The sequence below is a fragment of the Ambystoma mexicanum genome, chromosome 11, assembly GCF_040938575.1.
Source record: "Ambystoma mexicanum isolate Mex_15411 chromosome 11, UKY_AmexF1_1, whole genome shotgun sequence".
NCBI classification, from domain to species: Eukaryota; Metazoa; Chordata; class Amphibia; order Caudata; family Ambystomatidae; genus Ambystoma; species Ambystoma mexicanum.
Genome location: NC_090934.1, coordinates 1,378,043,089 through 1,378,065,775, shown reverse-complemented (window position 1 = coordinate 1,378,065,775; position 22,687 = coordinate 1,378,043,089). Strand labels below are relative to the sequence as shown.

At 48.3% G+C, this 22,687-nt stretch overlaps 1 protein-coding gene across 6 annotated transcripts in view; it reads right to left on the bottom strand.

Moving 5' to 3' along the window:
- The window catches only part of GABPB1 (GA binding protein transcription factor subunit beta 1), an 841,719-nt gene that overhangs the window by 95,934 nt on the left and 723,098 nt on the right, over positions 1 to 22,687 (bottom strand). For all 6 annotated transcript variants that reach the window (XM_069624968.1, XM_069624969.1, XM_069624970.1 and 3 more), the window contains one exon: positions 16,834 to 16,949. In XM_069624968.1, coding sequence (XP_069481069.1) covers positions 16,834 to 16,949 — 116 coding nt within the window. The remainder of the gene's footprint in view (positions 1 to 16,833; positions 16,950 to 22,687) is intronic.

Sequence of the window (22,687 nt, the reverse complement as noted above, 5' to 3'; positions counted from 1 at the left end):
GATAATTTGAGACTTGCATGGTCTAATGAGTTAGGAGTAGATTTATCTTTGAAAGAATGGGAAAACATGTTGAGAGTCCCGATAAAAGCGAAAGTGGACCTGAATCTACGCTACATCCAACAGAGAATTTTAGGACGTCTTTATTGGACTCCAGACAGAATGTATAGATTTGGCCTGAGTGATAAATGTTGGGGTTGTTTGAAGGAAAAGGGCACCATGATACATATGTTATGGAATTATACAAAGGAGAATGTTTTTTGGAATGAGGTCCTAGATAGGGTTGACATGGTGTGGAATATTGCTTTTCCAAGAACACCTTCGGCTGTACTTTTGAAATCCCCAAATTGTGTTCGACACTTAAATTGTGTGGTGTTGTGTTAGGTCACCAAAGTTCTTCTGGTGGCCACTTTACTAATTTTGCGCGTCTGAAAAACAAGGAAAAAGCCATGCGTTGAAGAATGGCTAGTATATGTGCAGTTCCTTTCGCGTTTTGAGAAGATCAAATTTGGTAAATTGCATAGAGGCTTATAATGAACAATGGAGTGTTTCAAATGAATTTTATGTTTAATATTTGACCGGAGTTAGGTTGCTTATGTTTTAATTCTTTAAGAGTGGGTGCAGGGGATCGGAGGGGGTTAGTGTTGTGTTCTGTGTCTTGCGTTGGTCTGTGCATTATTGGTACCTTTGACAATATTGTATCAAAGTTCTGTTTGACATTCTAAGATCCTGTGGATATTTTTCATATTGTTTATGCAATCTGTTTTTGTTTTTATTATACGTTCCATGCGGATTACCTATTCATTGTTCTAATTGCATTGTAATGATGTATTATCCTGAAATATGACTTTGTTGTTATTTTGTTATTCTTTAAAAGTTAAATAAAGAGGATTAAAAAAAAGAATCCAGAGGAGTGAGAGTATATCGAGACAGATCTTCTGATTGGATCATGTCTCGTCTGCGTTCGTAAGAGGCGTGCTGCCATGGAGAATTTCCTTTAGTATTTATTCACCAACAGGGTAGCAGGCTCTCAGAACATCAATTGTCGCTCCTAGATAGAAATATATCCCAAAATATGCTGAGAACCTAAAATCAGTACCCACTAAGGGTAAGTATATTCATTTTTTTTAACGGATCGTAGCTTGATTTAGAGAAAATCGTCATGATCATGATGGGTCTCATGATCTGTAGGGTCGACCGGTTTCGATGAGCATGGCTAATGAGGTCATCTTCTTCAGGACCAATTTATTCTGGGAATGGCTTGGCTCCAGCATCTGTCCGCATTTGCAGATTGAGTGGTCACCTCCGTCCCCTATACCAGCTAATTGTGAATTCTAAGAGGCTGGGAGATGGCGGCATTCAAGAAGCATGGTCAAGCAGTACAGTCAACCACTTTAAGAAGCAATCGCAACACTGCAAACAAGGGGCAGGTCATAGGATAAAAGGACTAGCAAGAATTGTAGAGTCCCCTGATGTGCCAGGGGCTCCTTTGCACTTACAAATACATGTCGGATCTATGTTTGTTTGGGTGGTATGTTGAATACGGATGTTCTTTGTGCCTACTTAACATAGTAGACTTGTAGCTATGCAATATATCTAATTGTTCATGTATTGTCTGTGGAAATATGTACAGGGAGGATAGCGCAGGGGCAACACGCTGGTCTTGGAAGCAAGACCACGTAGAGCAACATATGTTTGAATCCCGTATCCGCGCTTAGAAACCGAACTCTGGTACGGTATTAGGCGAGTTATAAAAAAACAATTAAATTACAGCACGTTTTAACTTTTGATAAATTAATACAATTATATTTTCTTGATAAAAATATCGAGTGATGAGAAATGATTGGGTGTAAAATGTGTGACATGGAGGCCTTGATCCCCATTTTCTGTATATGCTGATTATAGCCTGGAAGATTAAGGCTTACCAGGCACACAAAGGGTATAGTTGTCCACCAAGTCTGACACAAACTTCTCCACCCTGGCTAGATAAGCTGCAAAAAGGGTGTCTGTTCTGTACAGCTCAGGATCATAGACACATGGTCAGTTTGTTGCCTTTATTATTTATTTATTATTATTTATCTTTTTCTCCTCTGCTTCGCACTTTCTACTTTTCCCCCCTTCCATGCACTATTCCCCTCCCCCTCTCCCATACACTTGCGCATTCTCAATGTCACTGGGCCTAGTAAGATCGCTGTTTTATTCTCCCCAGTTCCCCTCCCTTGCCTTGTCGCGCTCTGAAACACTTGTGTACGAGCACGATAGAAATAAAATATCAATATGCTTCAGAGAGGCAACAACCTCACACCAACCTCTTGAGGTAGTCCATGGCTACAGTGCAGTCTGTGAGGAATTGCACAAAGTTGCCCCACACTTAAGTAAGGCCATGAGAGCCAACCTGATAGCACACAGTTCCAGAAGAATTGTGTGTTCTTTAGAGTCTGTCTGAGTCCAGTGCCCACTCACTGTACGCTCGCCCAAGTGAGAAATACAACTTTTCAGAAAGGAGTCTCTGACCACTGTCGCTTGAGGGCTCACTAAAGGTGGTCAAGTGAAACTTTGTTCGAGACCTGCAAGAGGCTTGCCTTTTTGCACTCAAATTGATAGCTTTGGCAACGCAGCAACTACTGAAGGGATCTAATGTGCAAACTGCCTTCTGGGTCTCATCGCCTCCTGCATTTGCCTGGTGCTGGAGACTGAGAAATGCTGAAGGCAGCACCTTGGAGTTTGTTTCGAACTACTGGACAATTTAGTAAATGTTGGAAACGCGCTCCTCCAGAACTGTTCAAATGTCTAGGACTGACGCAATGAATTACAGAAATTGAGTCAGATTAGTGTAAAACTTCTTGAAGTGGAAGTGACATTCAGCTGGCCCGGGATGTGCACTGCAAGTAGCCAGACCCCATGAAGCACGGCCCACTCCCCAATCTGGATGGACAGGTCCACGAGAGGGGGAGACTTCGTTCCCCCTTGCTTGTTTATGTAATACATTGATACCGCATTGTCCGTTCCTATGCGGACCACCTTGTTGACAATGAGCAGTCTGAATGCCTTGAGTGCCAGAAAGATCGCCAGAAGCTCCAAATGATTTATGTGCAGGAGCTTGTCCTGAGGCGACCAGAGGTCCGAGCCCTGAAAAAGATCTAACGTCGCACCCCACCCCAAAAGGGAGGAGTCCGTCGTGATCGTCACCATGGGGGCTGGGTCCTGAAACCCCGCGCCCACTGACAGGTTGCTGAGAGATGAGCACCAGTCCAGGTCCACTCTCATGGAATCCGGAATCATTATCTGCTTGGAATCCGGGTCCACAGCCTGACGCCAGGAACTCTGAAGAGCCATCTGGGTCCGTCTCATTTTGAGACGAGCAAGAGGAAGAGCCAGTACACACGAGGCCATGAGGCCCAGAAGCCTCTGGAAACACCAGGCCGACATGCTCTCCGACTGCGCAAACATCTGACACGTGGCCAACAGATCCGCCATTCTGTCCCTGGTCAGATACACTCAGCAGTCGATCGTGTTCCAACGAAAACCCAGGAAAGTCAGGTCCTGTGAGACTGTCATGGAGGATTTCCGCCAGTTCACCGACAGCCCAAGATGGAACAGGAGCTGAAGGAGAGACTGGAGGTTGTCCGCTGCTGCCAAAGGACAAGGGCTGCGTAAGAGCCAGTCGTCCAAATAGGGATACACATGGATACCCTGGAGACGAAGATAGGGCGCAATCACTGACATCATCTTCGTGAAGACACGCGGCGCCGAGCTGAGGCCAAAAGGAAGCACCCGAAACTGGAAGTGCTCCTCTCCCAAAGAGAAGCAGAAGTATCTCCTGTGTGGATTCTAAATCAGGATATGCATGTACGCATCCTGAAGATCCACCACGCTGAGCCAATCGCCCATCTGCAAAGAGGAGCGAATCTGGCCCGGCGTGATCATCTTGAACTTCTCTTGGGGTAGGAAAAGATAGAACTAGGAAAGGTCTAGGATGGTGCGCAGGCCAGCCTGGTTGGGTTTGGGCACAGTAAAGAGCTGGGAGTAAAAGCCCTCCCCTCGCTCCCCAAGGTGGAACAGGTTCCACAGCTCTGAGGTGCAGAAGCTTCTGAACCTCGGCCTTGAGGGAGGGTGAGCCCGACAGCTGAAAAGGAGGGTTGAGGGGTGGGGTAGGGGGTAAAGGCAAGCGGAAGCCAGCTCGAGCAACTGACAAGACCCATCTGTCTTCTGTGATGGTCTGCCACGCCTCCCAATGAGACGCAATGTGTCCTCCTACCGGGGTCTCGTGCAAGCACGGAAAACCCTCATTTGGCAGGCTTATCGGTGGCGGTGCCACCTGAACCTGATGAGGAGGCTGAGGATCGGGAGAAAAACCGCGTACGCTGTTGTCTACAGCGGTTATTCCCCGCAGGAGTATCCACTGTGCGAGATTTGCGGTCGAGGAAGCCCCTAAAACCAGAGGAAGGTCGACTTTGCGACAACGGTCTCTGGGATTTGAAAGGAGCTTTAACCAGAACAGACAATGATTTAGCCGTCTGAGTGCTATCCTTGGTTTTGGTGAGCTCTACATCAGTAGAAGAGTGAAAAAGCTCCTTACCATCGAATGGAAGGTCCAGTACCTTGTCTTGCACTTCCTTCGAAAACCTAGTGGCATGCAGCCACGCTTGCCGCGAGGTATCAACCCCAAGCATCAGGCCCCGAGCCGAGGTGTCTACGTGATGAGCCACAGCCTCCAGGAGATCCTGGGCCAAGCCCTGGCATCGGAAAGGCCACCTCTGAAATCTTCCAACTTCTCGACCGGAATGTGCTCCTCAAACTCCGACAGACCTTTCCACATCCGCATGTTAGCTCCCGCCAAAATAAATTCTGCATTGGCCTGAATGAGCTGCAAGGCCGAATTGGCAAAGATTTTCCTCCCTGGGGAGTCCAGGAGCTTGTCCTCCTTTCCCAAGACCTGAGTAGCCGTCGCAGAAGAGGATGCTGCAGGTCTGGATTGCAACGTAGCCGCAGCCATCACTGTGGAGGAGGGAGGCAGACAAGACAAGGCCATTTCTTCAGAAGAACCCACCTGTACCTCGCGTCAATCTTTTTATTGACAAAAAGTCCCGAGTGTGGCTTTTCCCAAACTCTTCGGACCTCGGCCAGAACATCATTCTGCAGGAACAGGCCAGTACGCTCCAAGGGAGACAAGGTGAACGCCCCAGAAAGCACGCCCTCCTGCGGAGCGGGTGCCTCGGGCACCAGAACATCTAAGAAACTCATCATGTCCAGCACCCTGTCATGGAAAGCTCTGATAGAGCAGGGAAGGTCCTCGTTGTCCTGATCGCCTTGAGGATCATCTGACAGGTCAGTATCCTGCTGAGCCGTGACAGGCACTGCCTTGTCCACTGGGAACAATGGTGGCAAAGGCGGAAGAGCAGGGGGAGGCACCACAGGCAAGGGAAGCACCGGCGGAACCACCGGAGGAACAGGTGTAGCCGGAGGCGCAGGTGGACATATCTCCTTGAAAAGCCCTTTGAAATATTCCCTCATGGGGTCGGTGCGCATAAGTGCTTGAAATTTATCGAAAAAGGCGTCCTCAGGAGATTGTTTCGGAACCTGAGGAGGCCTCTCATGAGGTGGACAAATCCAGGGACGTAACGGAGAAGGGTGCCACACCGGCCCCACCACCGACGTATCCACATAAATCAAGGGGGCCGCCCCCGCGGGCAATGAAGCATTGTGCGGAAGGGGCATCCGGGCGTTCCAATCATAAACCGGCCGGTAAGGATGCGCACAAGGGACCTTAGGTTCACCCAAAGGACCGAACCCTACACCAGGGGCCGATGGCGTAGTTGTAGGGGTAGTACCTAAAATAGCCGCCGTGGTCATGGCGGGAACGGCCGCCATTTTGTCCTCATCTGAGGGGAACTGCGGCACGTGAGGAAGTGAGGCAGGGGTCCCTGTCGATGGGTCAGGGGTCTTAATTTTAGCCTTAATGTAAGGAACCTCGGCAGAGCCGGTACTATGAGGCCTGGAATGTTTCTGTGACATACCAACTGCCAACTGAGCATTCAAAGGAAGGGCCTCGGCACTGCCGGTAAAAGAAGAACCTTTCTTCTTTGCCCCCTCAACAGATCTGGTGTCACCACAAGAGCGGGAACGGTGAGCAACCACTTTCACCGACAGGGCCTTGCCCGGCCCCTCAGAACTGTTGGTAGCCTTAGCCTCTGTACGAGGGACCTCGGACCTAGTCCCGGTAAAAGCCTTATCGGCACGGGCCTCGAACATCCATTCGGTAACCACAAGCCCAGCCAAGGCCTCTGGGCGCACCCCGGTTTTGTTTTTGAGGGAAGCCGAAAGAGAGGCCTCAGAGCAAGCTCCGGTACCCCACGACTCAGTAGAACTGGGCCTACAAACAGCCCCCACAGGAGGGGCCTCGGAGCGTACTCTGGTGTACACAGGCCCCTTACGGAGACCCTCGGAGAAAACTCTGGTAGAATTATTAGGCCCGACAGGCACCTCAGGGTGAACCCCGGTAACAGAGCGATCAACGCCCCTCCCGGCCGAGAGGACCTGGGAAGGTATCCCCCGGTCGGGGTGCTCTGAAAAGTAAAGAACTTACCGGGCGTTTCTTCTTCTCGTCGATGAACGCCTGAAAATGAGAAGGAGTTCGTCAGAACACCTCCTCCCGCCACTCCATCCGACGTTGAAGTGCCCGGACTGAAAGGGAGTCACAGTAAAAACAAGAGTCCCAACGGTGTTCCGGACCCAAACACGAGCGAGAGGAACGCATACGCAGGCAGGGGAGGCCCCCTGATACGTAACACCTGAAGGAGGCAGAGTGAAAGAGACATAGACCCTGCGACAAGCAGGCTGGCTCTGAATGGCAGCAGGAGATGCTGGAAGCCCAGAGTGTGAGAGAAGGGAGAAACAGGGGCCACGGGAACCCGAACCTCAGTGGTGGCGTGCCCACGAGGAGTTTGTGGTGGGTAGTCTACCCATCCAACTACGCCGACACCACCACGCACAAACTGCAGCAAATAGTCCAGTACCCTTGGAGGTAGGGAGACCCTGTGAAAGAGAAAGAGGATCACATAAACAGGAAGGGGGCAAACCCAAACTGACCATGCGGAGGAACAAAAGAGAAGGTCTCAAGCGAATACTGCCCCAGGAGGAGTGAAGGTAACAAGGAGAACGGGACTTGTTATGTATTCAGAGATAAGCGTCCCGGTACAAGCGACGAACACTGGAAACAAAAGCTAATTAACTTGAACTGTATTACCGTGAGTAAGAGAATCACAGAAGACTCTGAGAGGGAAACCAAAAGTGCTTGGGAAGAGGGGAAACTTTCCCAATATTCAAAAAGGATAGAGTGCAATATAACACAGAGAAAACATTGTGAACTGAAAGACAGAGAACCCCCCCCCCCCCCCCCAAGATAAATAATTTGAAAACTAGAGCAGACTGAAAGACTCCGAAATATAATTCTTCCGAAAGAAAGACCCACATAGGGAAATATCATTTCAAAGGTTACACAAAGCCCATTAACCCGGATCCAAAGGTTCAACAAAGGTTAAAGAAAAACATCTCTAACGGCGAGAGAAAAGCCAACACTATCTTGCGAGAACTATGTGAATTGAAAAAGAAAGTAATGAGAGAGAATTTAGAAATTGTATATTAACAAGAAAAAGCAAGATGACAACTGCAAGAAGCAATCATCAGGAGAAAGGAGTCATTCTCTTGACCTTAGTTTGTTTAGAATAGTGATAGGGCCAGTTAGGGCTAGTTTTGGACAGCAGACTTATTCCTTTTAGGCATTCACGGACGTTGGACTAGCACCTTAGTTAGTAATATAGGTAGGGAACCCTCCTTAGTCATAGGGAAAGATGGGCCTCATTCTTTAATACATACATCTTGGAAATGTCCTCAAGTCTCTGCGACATCCTTCTGATCCGCCACAGGAAGAGTATGTAAACTGTTATTTGACCTGCCGGTCTAGTCAGATTTTAAAAGATTTGCGAGAGCGGATTTGCATTTCTGTTTGTTAGAAGAAAAGGAATGTTCATTTCTATCAGAAATGAAAATTGCATATAGTAACACATTTACCAATAAGGGGAGGATGTTTCCTGGAAGGGTGTGTGTGCAGTATTATAAATATGAGAACAACTGGTAAACCATTTCAAGGGGGTGTGAACCAAGTGGGATACAAACCAGGGACAAAACAACAACAGGCAATAGGAACCTAGGGAGGCAATTGCTGCAACCTCACAGAGCACTGTACAAAGATAATAAAACATACATAATTAAGCAGCACTGGAAGGTGTGATAGGGTTAGGTAGGGAGGATAGGGGAGCTCCCCCTTTGGCAACTAGGTGACCTTTAAGGCAAGCCTTGAAGAAATCCATAGTTTGGCCTCCGGTTCCAATTGTGCGGGGAAGAGTAAGGAGAAAGGGCAGAAGCATGGAGGCACAGGCAGTGCATGGTAAGAGTGAGATTGAGTGCAGAGAGGGGGAACAGTGAAAACGGGATGGTGTTTAGCAGCTATAGTCAGTGGGGTACTGAAGAGCCAGACCACTGACGTGGTGGAGTTGTTGTGCAGCGGGGCCCTCATCTAGCTGTGCCGGCTCGGGGCTGGACCGGCCCGTGAGTGGAGACTTCTGTGGTGAGGGGTGGTGCGGTGCTGCGCCCCCGGCTGGTGAAGGCGGTCTCCCCCCCTCCCGCCAACCCCCCTACCCTCTCCACGGCTCCCTGGAGGCTGCGGACGGGAGAGGAGGGGCGCTGCTGGTCACTGTGCTCCTGGATCATTTAAGCTGCCTCGGATGTACCCCTAGTTAAGGGCTTTGGGACCGACAATGTTCTGTAGTCCCTCCAGGGATTACTGGTGCTATGGACACGTGGGCAATCTGTTGGATTCAGAGGAGCATGTGAGCGGTGGATTGTGAGCCCACTGATTTTTGTAGCCCTGGAAAGCTTTTTCTACCTGCTGTCATCGGCTGTTTTTTTTTGTACCTCCGCGACTGGGGGTTCGTGAGACCCACACCTGTCCCCCTCTTCCTTGTGGTCCTGCGGGGCTCTGACTGTTGGCATGGAGTGAGCTGTACAGGTCTTTAGGGGTGCTGAGGGGGGCCGATGCTGTAGGAGGACTCTTGTGCTGGCAATCCGGTTTGTTGCATTTGATCTTCTCCCCCCTCCCCACTCTATTCACGCAATATGTCAAAGGCGGGCAAGGGCGGTAAACAGCAGGCCAAACTGCATTTTGAGGTGTCCTCCCAGGCTAAAACCATCGGGGCAGAGGCAGACCTATCGGAGCAGTGCACCCCAACCCCTGGTATGGATCCATCATCTGCGTTTCAGGATATTAAGGCCATGTTGGCGCAATTGCAGTCTGGGATACAGTCCCTCGATGGGAAGCTGGATACGCTGACCTGTAAGGTGGACCACATGCAGGTCCGTCTAGACAAGCATGGGGAGCAGCTGGACAAGGCTGAAGGCCGGATCTCCGGTGTTGAGGACATTGCGAGCTCAATGTCGGGAGCAATGGCAGGGGTGCAGAAAGCTTTGAAGGAGATCAGAGAGAAGGAGGAGGAATTCGAATCGTGCACACAAAGGCACAATGTTAGGATTGTGGGCTTGGCCGAATCGTTTGACCAGCGGGACATGGAGAGTTTGGTGGAAGGCCTCTTGAGGGAGGCCCTGGGCCCGGAGGGGTTTTCCCCAATATGCGCGGTGGAATGTGCTCACAGAATTCCCAGTGGGAAAAGGCCAATTCCGGGAGCCCCTGCTAGGCCGTTGATAGCTCGTCTATTGAACTTTCGCGACAGGGATGCTGTGCTTCGGAAGGCGAGGGAAAAGGGTACTGTCACTTACAAGGGAGACGTTACCCAATTTTTTACTGACTTTTCGGACAAGGTGCAAGCCGCCCGGAAGACTTTTTTGGATGTGAAGAAACGGTTAAAGAACAGAAATATGAAATATGCCATGTTATACCTGGCTCGGCTCCGAGTGGAGCATAAGGGCAAATCCCTCTTTTTCCACACCCCTGGTGAAGCAGCTTCCTTCTTCGACATGCTGTGGCAAAACTCAGGTCTATTGCAGGGGTGAGAGTATGGCTGGTTTTACATTCCTGACGCTGGCTATATCTTCGGAACCTTTTTTCTTCTTTTTTTTCTCTCTCTTCTTCAAGGTTGAAGTTGGGAGACCTATAACAGGGTGCTGGGTGGTTGGGCTGGAGGCTTCCCCCAGTGCGAAAGCTGGCGGCTGTTAAGTTGTGGGTTGTTGGATTGCCGGAGAGTTGGGGTGTCCGGCATAAGTGGGGGGTAGTGTTGGGGGGGGTATGGGGAGGGATGGGAGTTGGGTAGGCACCGACAAGTTGGGGGGTTGTCGGTAGGGGAGGGGGGTCCGGTGGCACGTAGTGTATACTTCTTCGGTAGGTCGGGTGCCTTATTCATGGTGGGGTTTATGATGTTGTTTATTGGTGACACTTAAGTTTTTAACTTAGAATGTGCGGGGGCTTAGTGTCGGAAAGTGTTGCAATATCTGCGGCGTCACCAGGTGGGAGTTGCCTTTCTCCAGGAGACCCACCTGTCGGCGGAGTCAGAAGCTAGGTTTGGCAAATGATGGGGGTGCCATAGATATTTTTCTTCATACTCTTCCCTCTCCAGAGGTGTGTGTGTGCTGGTACATAGATCGATGGGCTTTCAGTTGACTAGGTTGCTGAGAGATCAGGAGGGCAGGGCAGTTATAGTCCAGGGGATTATCCAAGGGAGGTTTGTTACGTTGGTTTGTTACTAAGGTCCCAATAAAGAAGCATCTGACTCACTGGAATGGGTTGAACGACACTTGGCGGATATACCTTTGGGGGAGGTATTGTGGGTGGGGGATTTTAACGCGGTACTGCACCCTGCTCGGGATCGGACGGGGAAATCCCCGCTCTTGAATAGCAGGTGCTCTGCTAAAATCAGAGGCGTGCAAGAGGTGTGGCTACTGGCAGATGCCTGGAGGGTAAGAAATCCGGAGGTGCTTCACTACACAACTCTGCGGCACGCCTGGATTACTTCCTGGTGTCCGAAACTCTTTTGGGACAGGTTGCTGATGTAGGGATCCTGGCTCGCACTCTCTCGGATCACGCCCCGGTTGTTTTAGAGGTTCGGCTGAGGGGGCGGGCGGAGGGTAGGCCACCATGGCGGTTTAAGAGCGATGAGCTTACAGATGTGGTTTTCAGGGAGGAGTTGGGGAAAGCTATAGATGAATATTTCGAGGTGAATGAAGGCTCGGTCTCATCGGTCGGAACCCTGTGGGAGGGGTTTAAATGTGTGATACGGGGGTATGCATTGCTAAAGAGGCTGGTATACTGAAGGTGATACGTAGGGACTTGGAGAGAGAGGAAGAGAAGATTCGGACCCTGCAGAGGGCTGCTCCTGTTCCTCCCGGGGTTCAGCGGGGCGAGATAATGGCACACCTCCATACATTCTGTGAGTTAGCCCAACGGGATGTCAAATACTTGTGGGGTAGATCTGCTCCTCGGAGATATGGTGAGGGTCAGGCTCCGGGTAGGCTGATAGCTAGGGCCACACGCTTGGATACTTTCGGAAGGCAGGGTATCTGCAATTAAGGATGAGGAGGGGACGATGCATTTTGATGACGAGGCGATTCTTCAAGAGTTCCACGCGTTTTACGCTCGTCTGTATGCCACCCAGCTCTCCGTCTCGCAGGCGGAGATTGATGCGTACCTCGACCAGGTGGGATTGTTTTGGTGCTCGGGTGAGCAGAGAGAATGGCTGGATAGGCCAGTGTAGTTGAATGAGGTGTTGGAGGCCATAAAGTCATTGCCTAGTGGGAGGTCTCCGGGTCCAGACGGGTTTACTTCGGAGTTCTAGAAGTGTTTCGCGGACAAGTTAGTGCCTTATATTCTGCGGGTATATCAGGAAGCGGTCCTGGCAGGCCGGTGCCGGATTCTCTCAGGGAGGCTCTGGTGGTGGTGCTATTGAAACTAGGTAAACCAAAGGGGGAGTGCTCTTCTTACCGCCCGATCTATTTGATCAACTTGGATAATAAGATCTTGGCCAAGCTCTTAGCGTCTCGTTTGTCCCCACTGATGTCTACATTAGTCTGTGCGGATCAGGCGGGTTTTATTCCGGGCCGGTCGACGTTGTTTGTCTTACGGCGGATGTTTTGGCTGATGGCTGCCTTGCCGAGTGAGTACCCAGCGCCTGCAGTTTTATTGGACGCCACCAAGGCTTTTGATTCTGTTGAATGGCCATTTTTATTCACTGTTTTGAGACGGATGGGTCTGGGGGAGTCCTTTCTAGCTTTGGTGTCATTACTATATGCGCAACCGGTCGCTAGGGTGCGGGTCAATGGACAGTTGACTTCAATGATTCCGCTTGAGCAGGGAACACGTCAGGGGTGTCCTTTGTCCCCCTTACTGTTCGCTTTGGCGATTGAGCCTTGGGCTGAGAGAGTGAGGGAGTTCCATGTTCATAGAGGGATTCAGCTGCACACACACAAAGTGGTGGTGTCGTTGTATGCAGACGATATGGTCCTGTTCTTGCGCCATCCGGATATTAACTTAGATCCGGTCATGTTAGATATTCATCAATTGGGGGAGCTCTCGGGGTTAAGGGTGAATCCGAGCAAATCTGCAATATTTCCACTGACGGATGGGCCTGCTTTGCTTTCATGACGGATTGGGGTTTCAATGGGATGTGCTTAAAACTCGGTACTTGGGTGTTATTCTGGCGAGATCGGAGGGGGAGGTTTATCGTAGTAACTATGTGGAGGCTTTACATCAGGCTAAGGCAGCAATGCATAGGTGGGCCTCGCTCCCGCTTGACCTGTTTGGTAGGATCTCGGTGGTTAAGATGTCCATTTTACCTCGATTTCTCTATGTGTTTCTCAATGTACCCATTTGGATACCTAAGAAGCTTTTTCAAGACCTTAAGTCGGCGGTGACCCGATTCCTTTGGGCTGGGAAACAGGCGCGGGTAGCGTGGGATAAGTTGATAGCACCTGTCCAGAAGGGAGGCTTGGCCCTGCCTGATTTTGAGTTGTATTTTTATGTGGCCCAGGCTAGCTATTTAAGATATTGGTACGGGTTGGCAGCTGAACACAAACATGTTGAGATAGAGAGGTTGATTTCTTCCCCGGCTTTGCTGAGATCAGTTATTCTGACTACTCAGGCTCACTCTGGGGCGATTCAGAATTTGGTGGAACTAACATGTAGGGCATGGTATTGGCTAGAGCATGTCCCGAAAGGGGGGATACTTTACTCGCCGGAGCTTCCGATTATATACATTCCGGAGGTACCTGTGACTAGTGAAGCAGGCTATGTCGCTCTGACGAAGCGGTTGGGACTTACCAAGTTTGCGGATTTGCTCCTGGATGGTAGGTTTGTCACTGTTGAGCTCTTGAGGGGTAGGGGGCCCTGTCTGCGTTGGACATATTTCTGTACTATAGGCTGCGGGTATCGCTGCAGCAGCTCTTCCCGAGTTTCCCAGAGCAGCCTCGAGTGACCGAGCTACTAGATAGGGTAATCAGGGGTGACTTGGATCGGCGGCTGCTTTCGGGGCTATACGTGAATGTGTTGGGAGCTAGGATGCAGTCCGTGGTGGTAACGAAGGATGCATGGGAAAGTCTGCTGGGCAGGGATATATCGGAAGATGTTTGGTCGTATTGTTGTGAAGGCACAAGAAAAGGGGCTATCAACACTAATTTTAAGCTTGTTCACTTTAAATATTTACACCAATATTATTACTCTCCGGCGCAGCTGCATCGATATTTTCCCCACAGATCTGCGGCCTGTATTAGATGTGGGAATGAGCCTGCAGACTTTGTCCATGTGGCATGGGATTGCCCATCGCTGGCTCAATTTCGGAGAGGGGTGTTCGATGTGTTAGAGCAGGTTATGGGTCAGCGATGTGCTCCAGATCCGGTGATGGGGCTGTTGGGTTACACTGCCCAGATACCGAAAGGGTTTTGGAAGTTAATAAGCCTCTTGTTGATCCTTGCCAAGTGTAGGGTAGCTATGGGGTGGGGTAAGGGCACCGCTCCGACGATAGATCAATGGTCTCAAGAAATTATGTACTGTAATGACTTGGAGCGGCGGTGGGGTGTAATATCTGGGAAGGGTAGAAATGACGTTCAAATTTGGGATGCGTATGCATCATATCTTCTGAATAAGGATGGCGGGGTGCCGAGCACCACATCATAGGGGCCCTCATATCCCTTACTGTCTAGCTGTGAGGCCCGGCTCTGGTGAGCCCGGAGCTCAACCGCAGCAGCCTTGTCTTTTGGAACACTGGGGAGGAGGGTGGAGTTGCAACGAAGTGGGTCCCCCCCCCCCCGGACGCGGTCTGGTCTTGGAGATCTGTTTTTGTAGGTGAACCATCTTTTATTGCCATTTTGTAGGATATATCCGCCATGCGTTTGGACCGGCCCAAAACATGCTGAATTTGCTGCGTGCCACAATGGAGGGGGTGGGGGGAGCGATCTGGGGGGTAGTTGTTGCTTATGTGATATGTTAACCAAGTATGAACTGTGAAGCCTTGAAATTGTACTTGCTTTTTTATATGAAGGTCACCGGGTGTAAAGAGGCCCTCTCTCTGAGGATTGTGTTTATTAGACATCCGTTTTGTTGGGTCTTGGGTTGCCTCAGACTTTTTGATTATAAAACTATTGATGTGTGGAACCTAAAGAGGGGGGCAGGGTTCGGGTGGTGGAATATTGGGGAGTAATGTTGTAACTGTTGGAAAGTTGAAATAGAAGGTCAAGGTGCAGGCACAAGCAGTACTATAGTTTAGTGAGCACAAAGGTTTAGATTATAGTTTTCGTAGAGTGGTGAGTAAGAAATTGATGACATTTCTGAATGATGAAAAGGTGAATATGAGCGGGAGTGGTAGTGATGACTTGTTGTAGTCTGAGGTCGCTATAAAAGAGAACCCCAATGTTGCCCACCTAGGGCAATGGAGAAGGAAGTTCAGGCAGGAACGAGAAGGGAGCACGACATCAGGAGCAGATCCATAGGTTTTCATCTATAAATGTGCTAATTAATCTGACCATAACAGTCAGATGTGTCCAGACCTGCTTACAATATTGTTAAGCTACCCCTTTGCCATAACTAGCTCAGAGAAGGGGCATGGCACCTCTGGGGTAAAATAGCAGCAGCATCTCAGACAACACCCTGCAGTGTGGGCGAAAGCAGATGGAAGTACTTGAATCTTTCACTGTTCTTAGGGTTAGGCTTCCTGAAGCAAACATTCTCTCCAAGGCATCCAGCGTCTTACTCTACCTGTTTGCAAGGAGGTTCAGAAAGGAAGCTGTCTTTGCACAGGCAATCAAAGCTTGTAACACAACGATTTCCTGGGTATAAGGTTAGGCAGGAAAATAAGATTAGCCGCTATGGGGCGCTATGGGGCTGGGCACATGGCCAGGTTAAAGCGGACTTTCCCATATTCAAGCTGAAAAAAGACAGAGATGAAAGGGAGTAGACTCTCTTTGGCTGGGCCTTGCTCCAGGATGTCAAAAGTGTAAAAGTTGGAGAGTCGGCACTGAGCTGTTCTGTGTGGGCCGGAGGCATAACAAAGGTCCTCTACTGGGCTTAGAAGGTGCAGCGGTCTGGGCTTTTCAAGTGGCAGTAAAGGCACTGTGTCCTTAGTGAAAAGGAAACATCTTCAGCAGGAATTGCTCCCACCACTTGGGGATGGAGGAGAGTTTGAGTAGCATTACTGTCTCCAAAAAGAACAGTGTCGGTAGCTGGATTATTTTCCCTTCACTATCTTTATTCTCTTTATACCTCAAATCATCTGACCGGGACCAGAACATTTCTAGTCTATAAGGGTAAAAGACATTAAAGAGATGGGAGCACTTGTAAAGGGCTTGCCAGACTTTTGGAGTACAGAAAACACATTACAACCAGCAGCAGGCACCAAACAGCACTGGTAAGGATCCTAAAGAGATACTGGCTTCCCGGGCCATAGGAGGAGACCGGACTCTGGTGTCCAACCTAAAGCAGATTCTCAGCATGCATAAAAAAGAAAAAGAGGTAAATCGGAAAAAAAAGGCAGCTATATTATGCATATAACATAGAGACAAACAGAGCACCTATGAGCGCACTATCAGAATCCTCTTTGGCAAAGACGCAGAGCAGCAACGCTCCCAGGAGGGAAGAGAGACCAGGGCTGAGGGTGATTCTTGAGGATACCTTTAAGATGAGAAATCTGTGGGAAGAAGGTATCCATTAGAAACGTCCCACGTCTACTTATCTCCTCTCCATCACTTGCTGCCTTACCCTATTCATTTCTCCTCTCGATCCGCCCCACCTCACCCTGCTTTTTATTCAGTTTCTCCAGAATGTCCTTCTCGGACTCTATTTCTTCCCTTGCCTTCCATCATTTTCTTTTTCTTCCCACTCTCCCTTCATCCTCGACGGTTTTCTCTCCAACACTCCATGCGTGATCTTACTCTCATATTTCCCTCCTTCCCCTTCTTGCAACTCCCCCGTCCTCTTTAACCCCATATTTTTCCCCTTTTTCCTTTCCCACTCCCCATGCTCCTTCTCTCCCCGGGTCTCCAACTTGCTCTTTTGGTTCTCTTCTCTCACTTCCTCTTCTCACTCTCCCACTCATTATCCATCTCATCCCCACTAACAAAATCTGAGGTGATAAAAAATATACCTTTCCCAGAGTTCATGCACCAATAGCTAGACTTCCTATTTTCCATATTCGTATGAAATAAGTATTGAATAGTTCACAAGAAAGATAAGAAGGACATTTGTGAAATCATATTACTAAATAAATATAAACATTAATTACTCACTCATACTTCCATTCAGACAGCAAGTGCGCTTGCACGCTATTTGTTCTTTCATCACCGTACCTGTATTTCGGAAGATTCCACCCGATTTTCCATTATTTCAATACATTGCCTTTTGGTAGGTGGCTCATCACTAATTACAGTTTCTTCAACCAGGTCTGTTGCTGGTACTGTTAACACTGTCATGAAAAATATAAACTAATTAGCACAACAGATATTAATAAAAAGACGGAAAACAGGAGAACTAATTATGCACCACATACATATACACACACACTCCTAAATGTAGTTCCTGTTTGCACCATCATACAACCTCTCTTATTTCAGGCCATTTGACTGTCCTTACATTAGCAGAGCACTTTTACCCAGAAAACACTGTAAAAGCAGTTTCAAAGCCTGAGAATATGGCATGGCTGAACACACCATGGTGCAGGCTGACAATATGCTGCTGGCTTTGCTACGCTAAACAAAGCATAACGCAATGCTCAGGTTGCTGGGCTGCAGATTAAATACAGCACAATGTAACAAGAAAGCCATGAATGAATGCCATCCAAAGGAGTGAACCCCCTCTTTGCACAGCGTCCCAGGCAAAAGCAGTACTCTGATCCAGCATAAAAAGGTCTTAGTGGCCCGGTTAGCACCACCACATAAGACTGAGAATATTAATTGTTTTGTATCCAAACCTGGTACAACCTGAAGGACTGTGTCACGATAGTAGAGGATCCTTCCATCAACAGTATGATTTGGCAAGGAGGCAGGAAGCAAAAAATGTCCGATTATTTTAGTGCAACGATGGGCAAGTTCCATGCAAATGTAAAGCGTTTTATTGAAAGGGGCATATGTGTACTCATCTTGTAGCGGACTGCAATGGGAAGCACAGTCTCCTAAAAAATAGTTCAATATCGCTAGAGGCCATGACTGCCAAGGCAATGTTTAAATGCCAAACAAGATCGTGCCTAAACACAGATGGCAGGTGAGTGGGGGATAAGCGGCAGGGAGGACAAACAAGCACATCAAAATGTTGTTTAACAGTGTCTTAAAAGGAAATACTCCTACATTTCATCATGTACAATAAAAGTCAAACAACCAAAAAAATGGTCAGCTCTGACATTGTGAAACACGTAGGACATAGGGGACATGTATTTTACTTGCCTGTAATCCTATTCAAGGCAGAACATTCTGGAAAAGGCCTAAAAAAGCTGCAATACCAGCCTTTTCTTTGACTGAAAGTCTTATAGCTTTGCATGATGGGTAAACCATGGTAAGACAATGCATAGTGCAGTCTAGTGAATGAAACACCGTTCTAGAACTGAACAGTTTATAAACATCCCACACGAACACGTGCTAAAGCACGTAAAACAAATAGCGCTCTATAAGATATTTTTAGTTTGGTCTAATTAGAATTAGAGCAGAATCTTCGCGTCATGAGTGTGTAGTAGTAGCTGCTAAGCAGATGCCTTTGGATGGCAAATTAGACTGAGAAGAAGTCAGCACAGCTCCATCGGTTCTCCAAGGAATTTAACAGAACAAAGGGAATCCTGATGGGTGCTTACTAAGAACCATTATGTTAGATTCTCCCAGAGGCAGTGGAGCAAGGTTGATCAACTGTGGCTGTACAGAGATGAGAAGAGTTGTTAAAGTCCCATCCAAAGCGAACCACGTGGAACTGCCTGTACAAAGGACAAGAACCCTGTAAAACCACTTGGCATAATACAGCGATGGTGCCCAGGACAGATCTCTAGCTCCATCCCACGACTTGGGAGTTGACTTTGGAGCCCAGGAAATCCAGGCTACCAAGCTACTGTCAGAACGGAGAGGTTCCTGGGAGGGACGATAGGGAATCATCTCGTCATGCCCGCAATTCTTCAGCCCCTCATGCTGTAGCAGAAAAGGGGTCCAAATGGGAACAGCGTGGGGCCCAAGTAGTGGGAAAGAGGCAGAAGAAAGTAGAAGGAAAGCACACAGCCAATCACAACCCACAACTGCAGGCGCAGCGATCATGTCAAAAGATATGGCAAGCTGAGCTACGCGAGAGACAGAACCCCACTCCCCCAAACAAACGTTAAAGGCAGAGTCGGGAGGGATAGAGTACAAGGGAGAGTCGGGTCAGGGATTTGAGGCGCGAGTAGCAAGATTGGGTAAAGGTCAGCAGCCGGATAGCAGAGCCAAAAAGACCCACAAAGAAGAGTCTGATGAAATGACTACTGCTCTGCAGGAGTACAGGAATGAGTAGTGGCTGCATCACCTACTATCCCTGTTAGGTAGATTTATTTTAGTCCACCAGCACTTTTTGCAGGACTATTGGAGATTTTGGTCATTTCTCCCAAGTGAGTGGGAACCGTTTTCTACACTCACTCATCTTTTACTCGTATCTATGGAAGTCTTTTAATTTTCTTTGTATATCTTTTTCTTAGAGTCATACTTTCCTCTAGGTTTTGTGGCATCTGTCATGGATTTTTCAGCACATGTTGCTGGGAGCCCTTTGGGCGTCCCTTTCTGTCATTTTCCTTGTAAGAACACATGTTATCAAGGGCAGGTGGGTATTTTGTATCCTTCCTATCTTTTCTATTGTGAGATCAGCACACTCCACCTTATGTGGAGTGCTGAGGGGTTACACTGTATCCCCCTTTTTCACTGCTCCTGTAACCTTTTGGTTACAGTGACAAACTAATCTGAATGGCTGGTGGCAGTGGTTATAACCTACCAACTTTTGCGTAATTATTACTAACAGGCTGTGCCAAAATCTGTGGTAATGCACAGAAGGGTCCCCATTGACTCAAAATGGTGACAATGTTCTTTTTTCACCAATTCAAAATGGCTTGTCCTTTCTTGGTTCTTCTGCCGTAAAGGGTGGGTGAGGCCTTTGTTTTAATTTTGTCTTCGGCGGGTTTCCATGGGAAAGCCTGCCGCCTTGCCAGTGTGTGTGGGTAGACAGGAAAAAGAGGAGGACTCCAAAACTCAGCTGGTCTGTCTTCTTCTGTGCCTGCCTGGAAAAGGACAGACACCACCCATAGTTTGAATGGTGCATGTGTGCTGAATGGTTGGGTTCCTACATAAGAGGCATGGCTCCTGCGGCTGAAGGCAAATCAACCACTGGAACAAAGAATCCTAACTAGGAAGATGACCAGAGACGCCTGCAGCAACTTCTAGCAACCGTCAGAGCCTGCCAAGTGACCGCTGCTGTCCTGACCCCATCTGTCATGTAACAGGGCAGCTCCGAAGAGGACGACTCCCTCCCTTGGATTGGTGGGTCCAATCAGTCTCAAGATGACCTGCCATTTGAGCCATCCCACGAGAGAGCTGGGAACTTCTCCGGCTGCATTTCGCCAATACCCTGGGACCTGCGACCATAGTGTGGTGCATCTTCTTCCGAAAGATCCAATCCCATTGAAACTTTGGTTGACTCCTTCCGGACCTCCAGAGGCAAGGTTCCACTTCTTGAAGTCCCCTCGAAAGCGAGGCCAATTGACCAGGCAGTAACCGTTCTTCACTGGTGATTTGAAAAGGGCTTCAAAAGTCACAGAGCCATGAAGAATCCTTTGCTGAGCATCCCTCCACTCGACTGCTGCTGCAAGATCCCTTCCAGTGTCCCTTCTTTTGTCACCACGACCAAGAATCTGGCAACCGTGTCTGATGCTGCTTCACCAGGAGGGCATCCTGCAGCATCGTCCTCTTCACTCCTAAGGTACTGTGAGAGCCTAGGTAGAACTTATCTAGATTTGTTCTGCTACTCCTGTGTTGCTGGAGTAGTGATTTGTGTGGTTGGGTGTTCGCCCACGCAGAAAGACTATGCATGTAGGGTGACTGTTCCCAAATTACCTGAACCCATTTCCAACAAAACAACTTTACTTACTTGTTACCAGAAGCCTCAGTTGCAACACATTACTTTCTCCAGCTTGTGCCTCGCTTGTTCTGCCCTCCAATTTGACCCTGAGAACTCTCATAACTAGATAACTAGTATTAGGAGTTTTACAAGTTTTGAAAAGTATTTACCTGCTTTATGTTGATTTAATTTCATTCATTCTTTCCTGAAACAGCGATTCTGAAAGTTATTTCAACAGTGATTTACTGTGACTATTGCATTGGTTATGCTATTGGGCCTACTATATTAACATACAGTACTAACGTTTCTAAATAATTATCATCTTTGCCTTAGTGTATATATGAAACTAATATTCCTATATACCTTTCTAGGGTGTCAGTGTTTCTTTGGAATGTGTGTATGCTCTAGGGTCGTTGTACTTTCCTACAGCCCTTCCTCCCTCCTAGCTCAGACATTGCTACAAACATACTTTTGTGGTTCAGGCATATACTAAGAGTTGGAGCCCTGTGCCCCAAGTGTGAGTCTTCTTTAGTCCTCCCTTTGGTGGACTTTTGCATAACTCCCCCCAAAAAACTAAAATAAATCGATGAACATTTCCACGTTGAAATGCCAGGCTTTGGAAATTCCTGCAATGAAATGACATGGAACCCCTAAAAGATCCCAATCCTAAAGGTGAAACAGCCTTAGCCCAAAAGGTATACATCTCCTTCACCTTATATGGTAGTGAAGGACGAAGGCAGCCTATACTCTTCAGGAAGGGTGTGAGGTAATGACAACCCAAACAACTTAAGTAAAACTGTTCTAAATTAAAGGAATGTCCAATCAAGGTCCTATAAAAGAAATAGTTGATTGCATGTTATTGTTGGATTAAAAAACTAACTAAAAACACTAACACAAAAACACCCCTGTAAAGAAAACAGAGAAAATTCAGACTGCTGTAGAATGGCACTCTGGGTAGATGTGTAGGGGTGTTCAAGCACTTGACTAGCACAATGACAATGTTCAAGAATGCCTCTGACGAAAAAAAGATTGAGAAGGAGGGCTTAAAAAGGTAGCTACGGTCCCAAGGGTGGACCAGGTGGGACAGGGCCTCTTCACAGAAACCTATGTTCTTGTCTTTGGGCTCAACACATTGAGTCACACCTCGAAGCACTTCCTGAGGCAGTGATTTGGTGTGGGGTTGGGGAACTGGGTGACTGGGTTCAATACAGTGCGGTTCGCAAACAGCAACGGCTCATGACATAAAGAAGCATTTGACAGGTAGGCGATGTCAGAGTAGCTCAGAAGCAGTTTGATGCAGGATTCAGGCCCCAGAGCTGTTCCTTGACTTATGGGTTGCTGGAGAGACCCAATCCAGTATCTCTAGGATAAGGGGAGTACTTCAGTTCTGCAATTCCACTCCATGGAGCTTAGCTGGCACCTACAGGGGTTACTTCACCTCTAGTGAACAGGGGCCTGTTTCCTGTGAAGCCAGCAGAGAGGTAGGGCTTTGTCCCCAGCAGTACACCTCTACTCTTCCCTGTGGATTGTGAAAGGACCTAGCTCTTCTCTGCCTTGGATGCCTTCTGTCTTCACATCTATGCCACAGGATTTATGAATAGACTGCACTGCCAACAGGGTTCCAAAAAGCGTATCCTCCTTTTGATGTTCCAAACATGAATCAACAAATGAGGGGTGGCCCTCTTTTAAAGGCAATATGTCACAGGGCATTGGTCCAAAGCAAGCCTGTTGTAAGGGGTCCAAATCCAGAGTGTTGCAACAAGTGCCCTTTGCCTTATGACATCACAACCAGAGTACCTTGAATGCAAGAAACGCAGAGGAGAGGGAAATAAAAAAGGAAGAGACTTAACTGAAATCATGATTGGTGGAAAGGACCCTTCTCCAGGCCCACCTTCCCTCTGGCTACTCTAACTCTTCCACTTCCCATGCCCCCTTATTTAAAAGGGGCTGCAGTGGTCAGCACCCTGGTGTGATGAAGGCTAGGCTTTTTTGTATGCTAGTGTTTGCCTTTGAAGCATGGTTTGCAGGGGGATGAGTCTATTCCCTGGTGGGAAGGGGTGGCCCTTCATGCTTGAGAATGAAAGGGGCAGCACC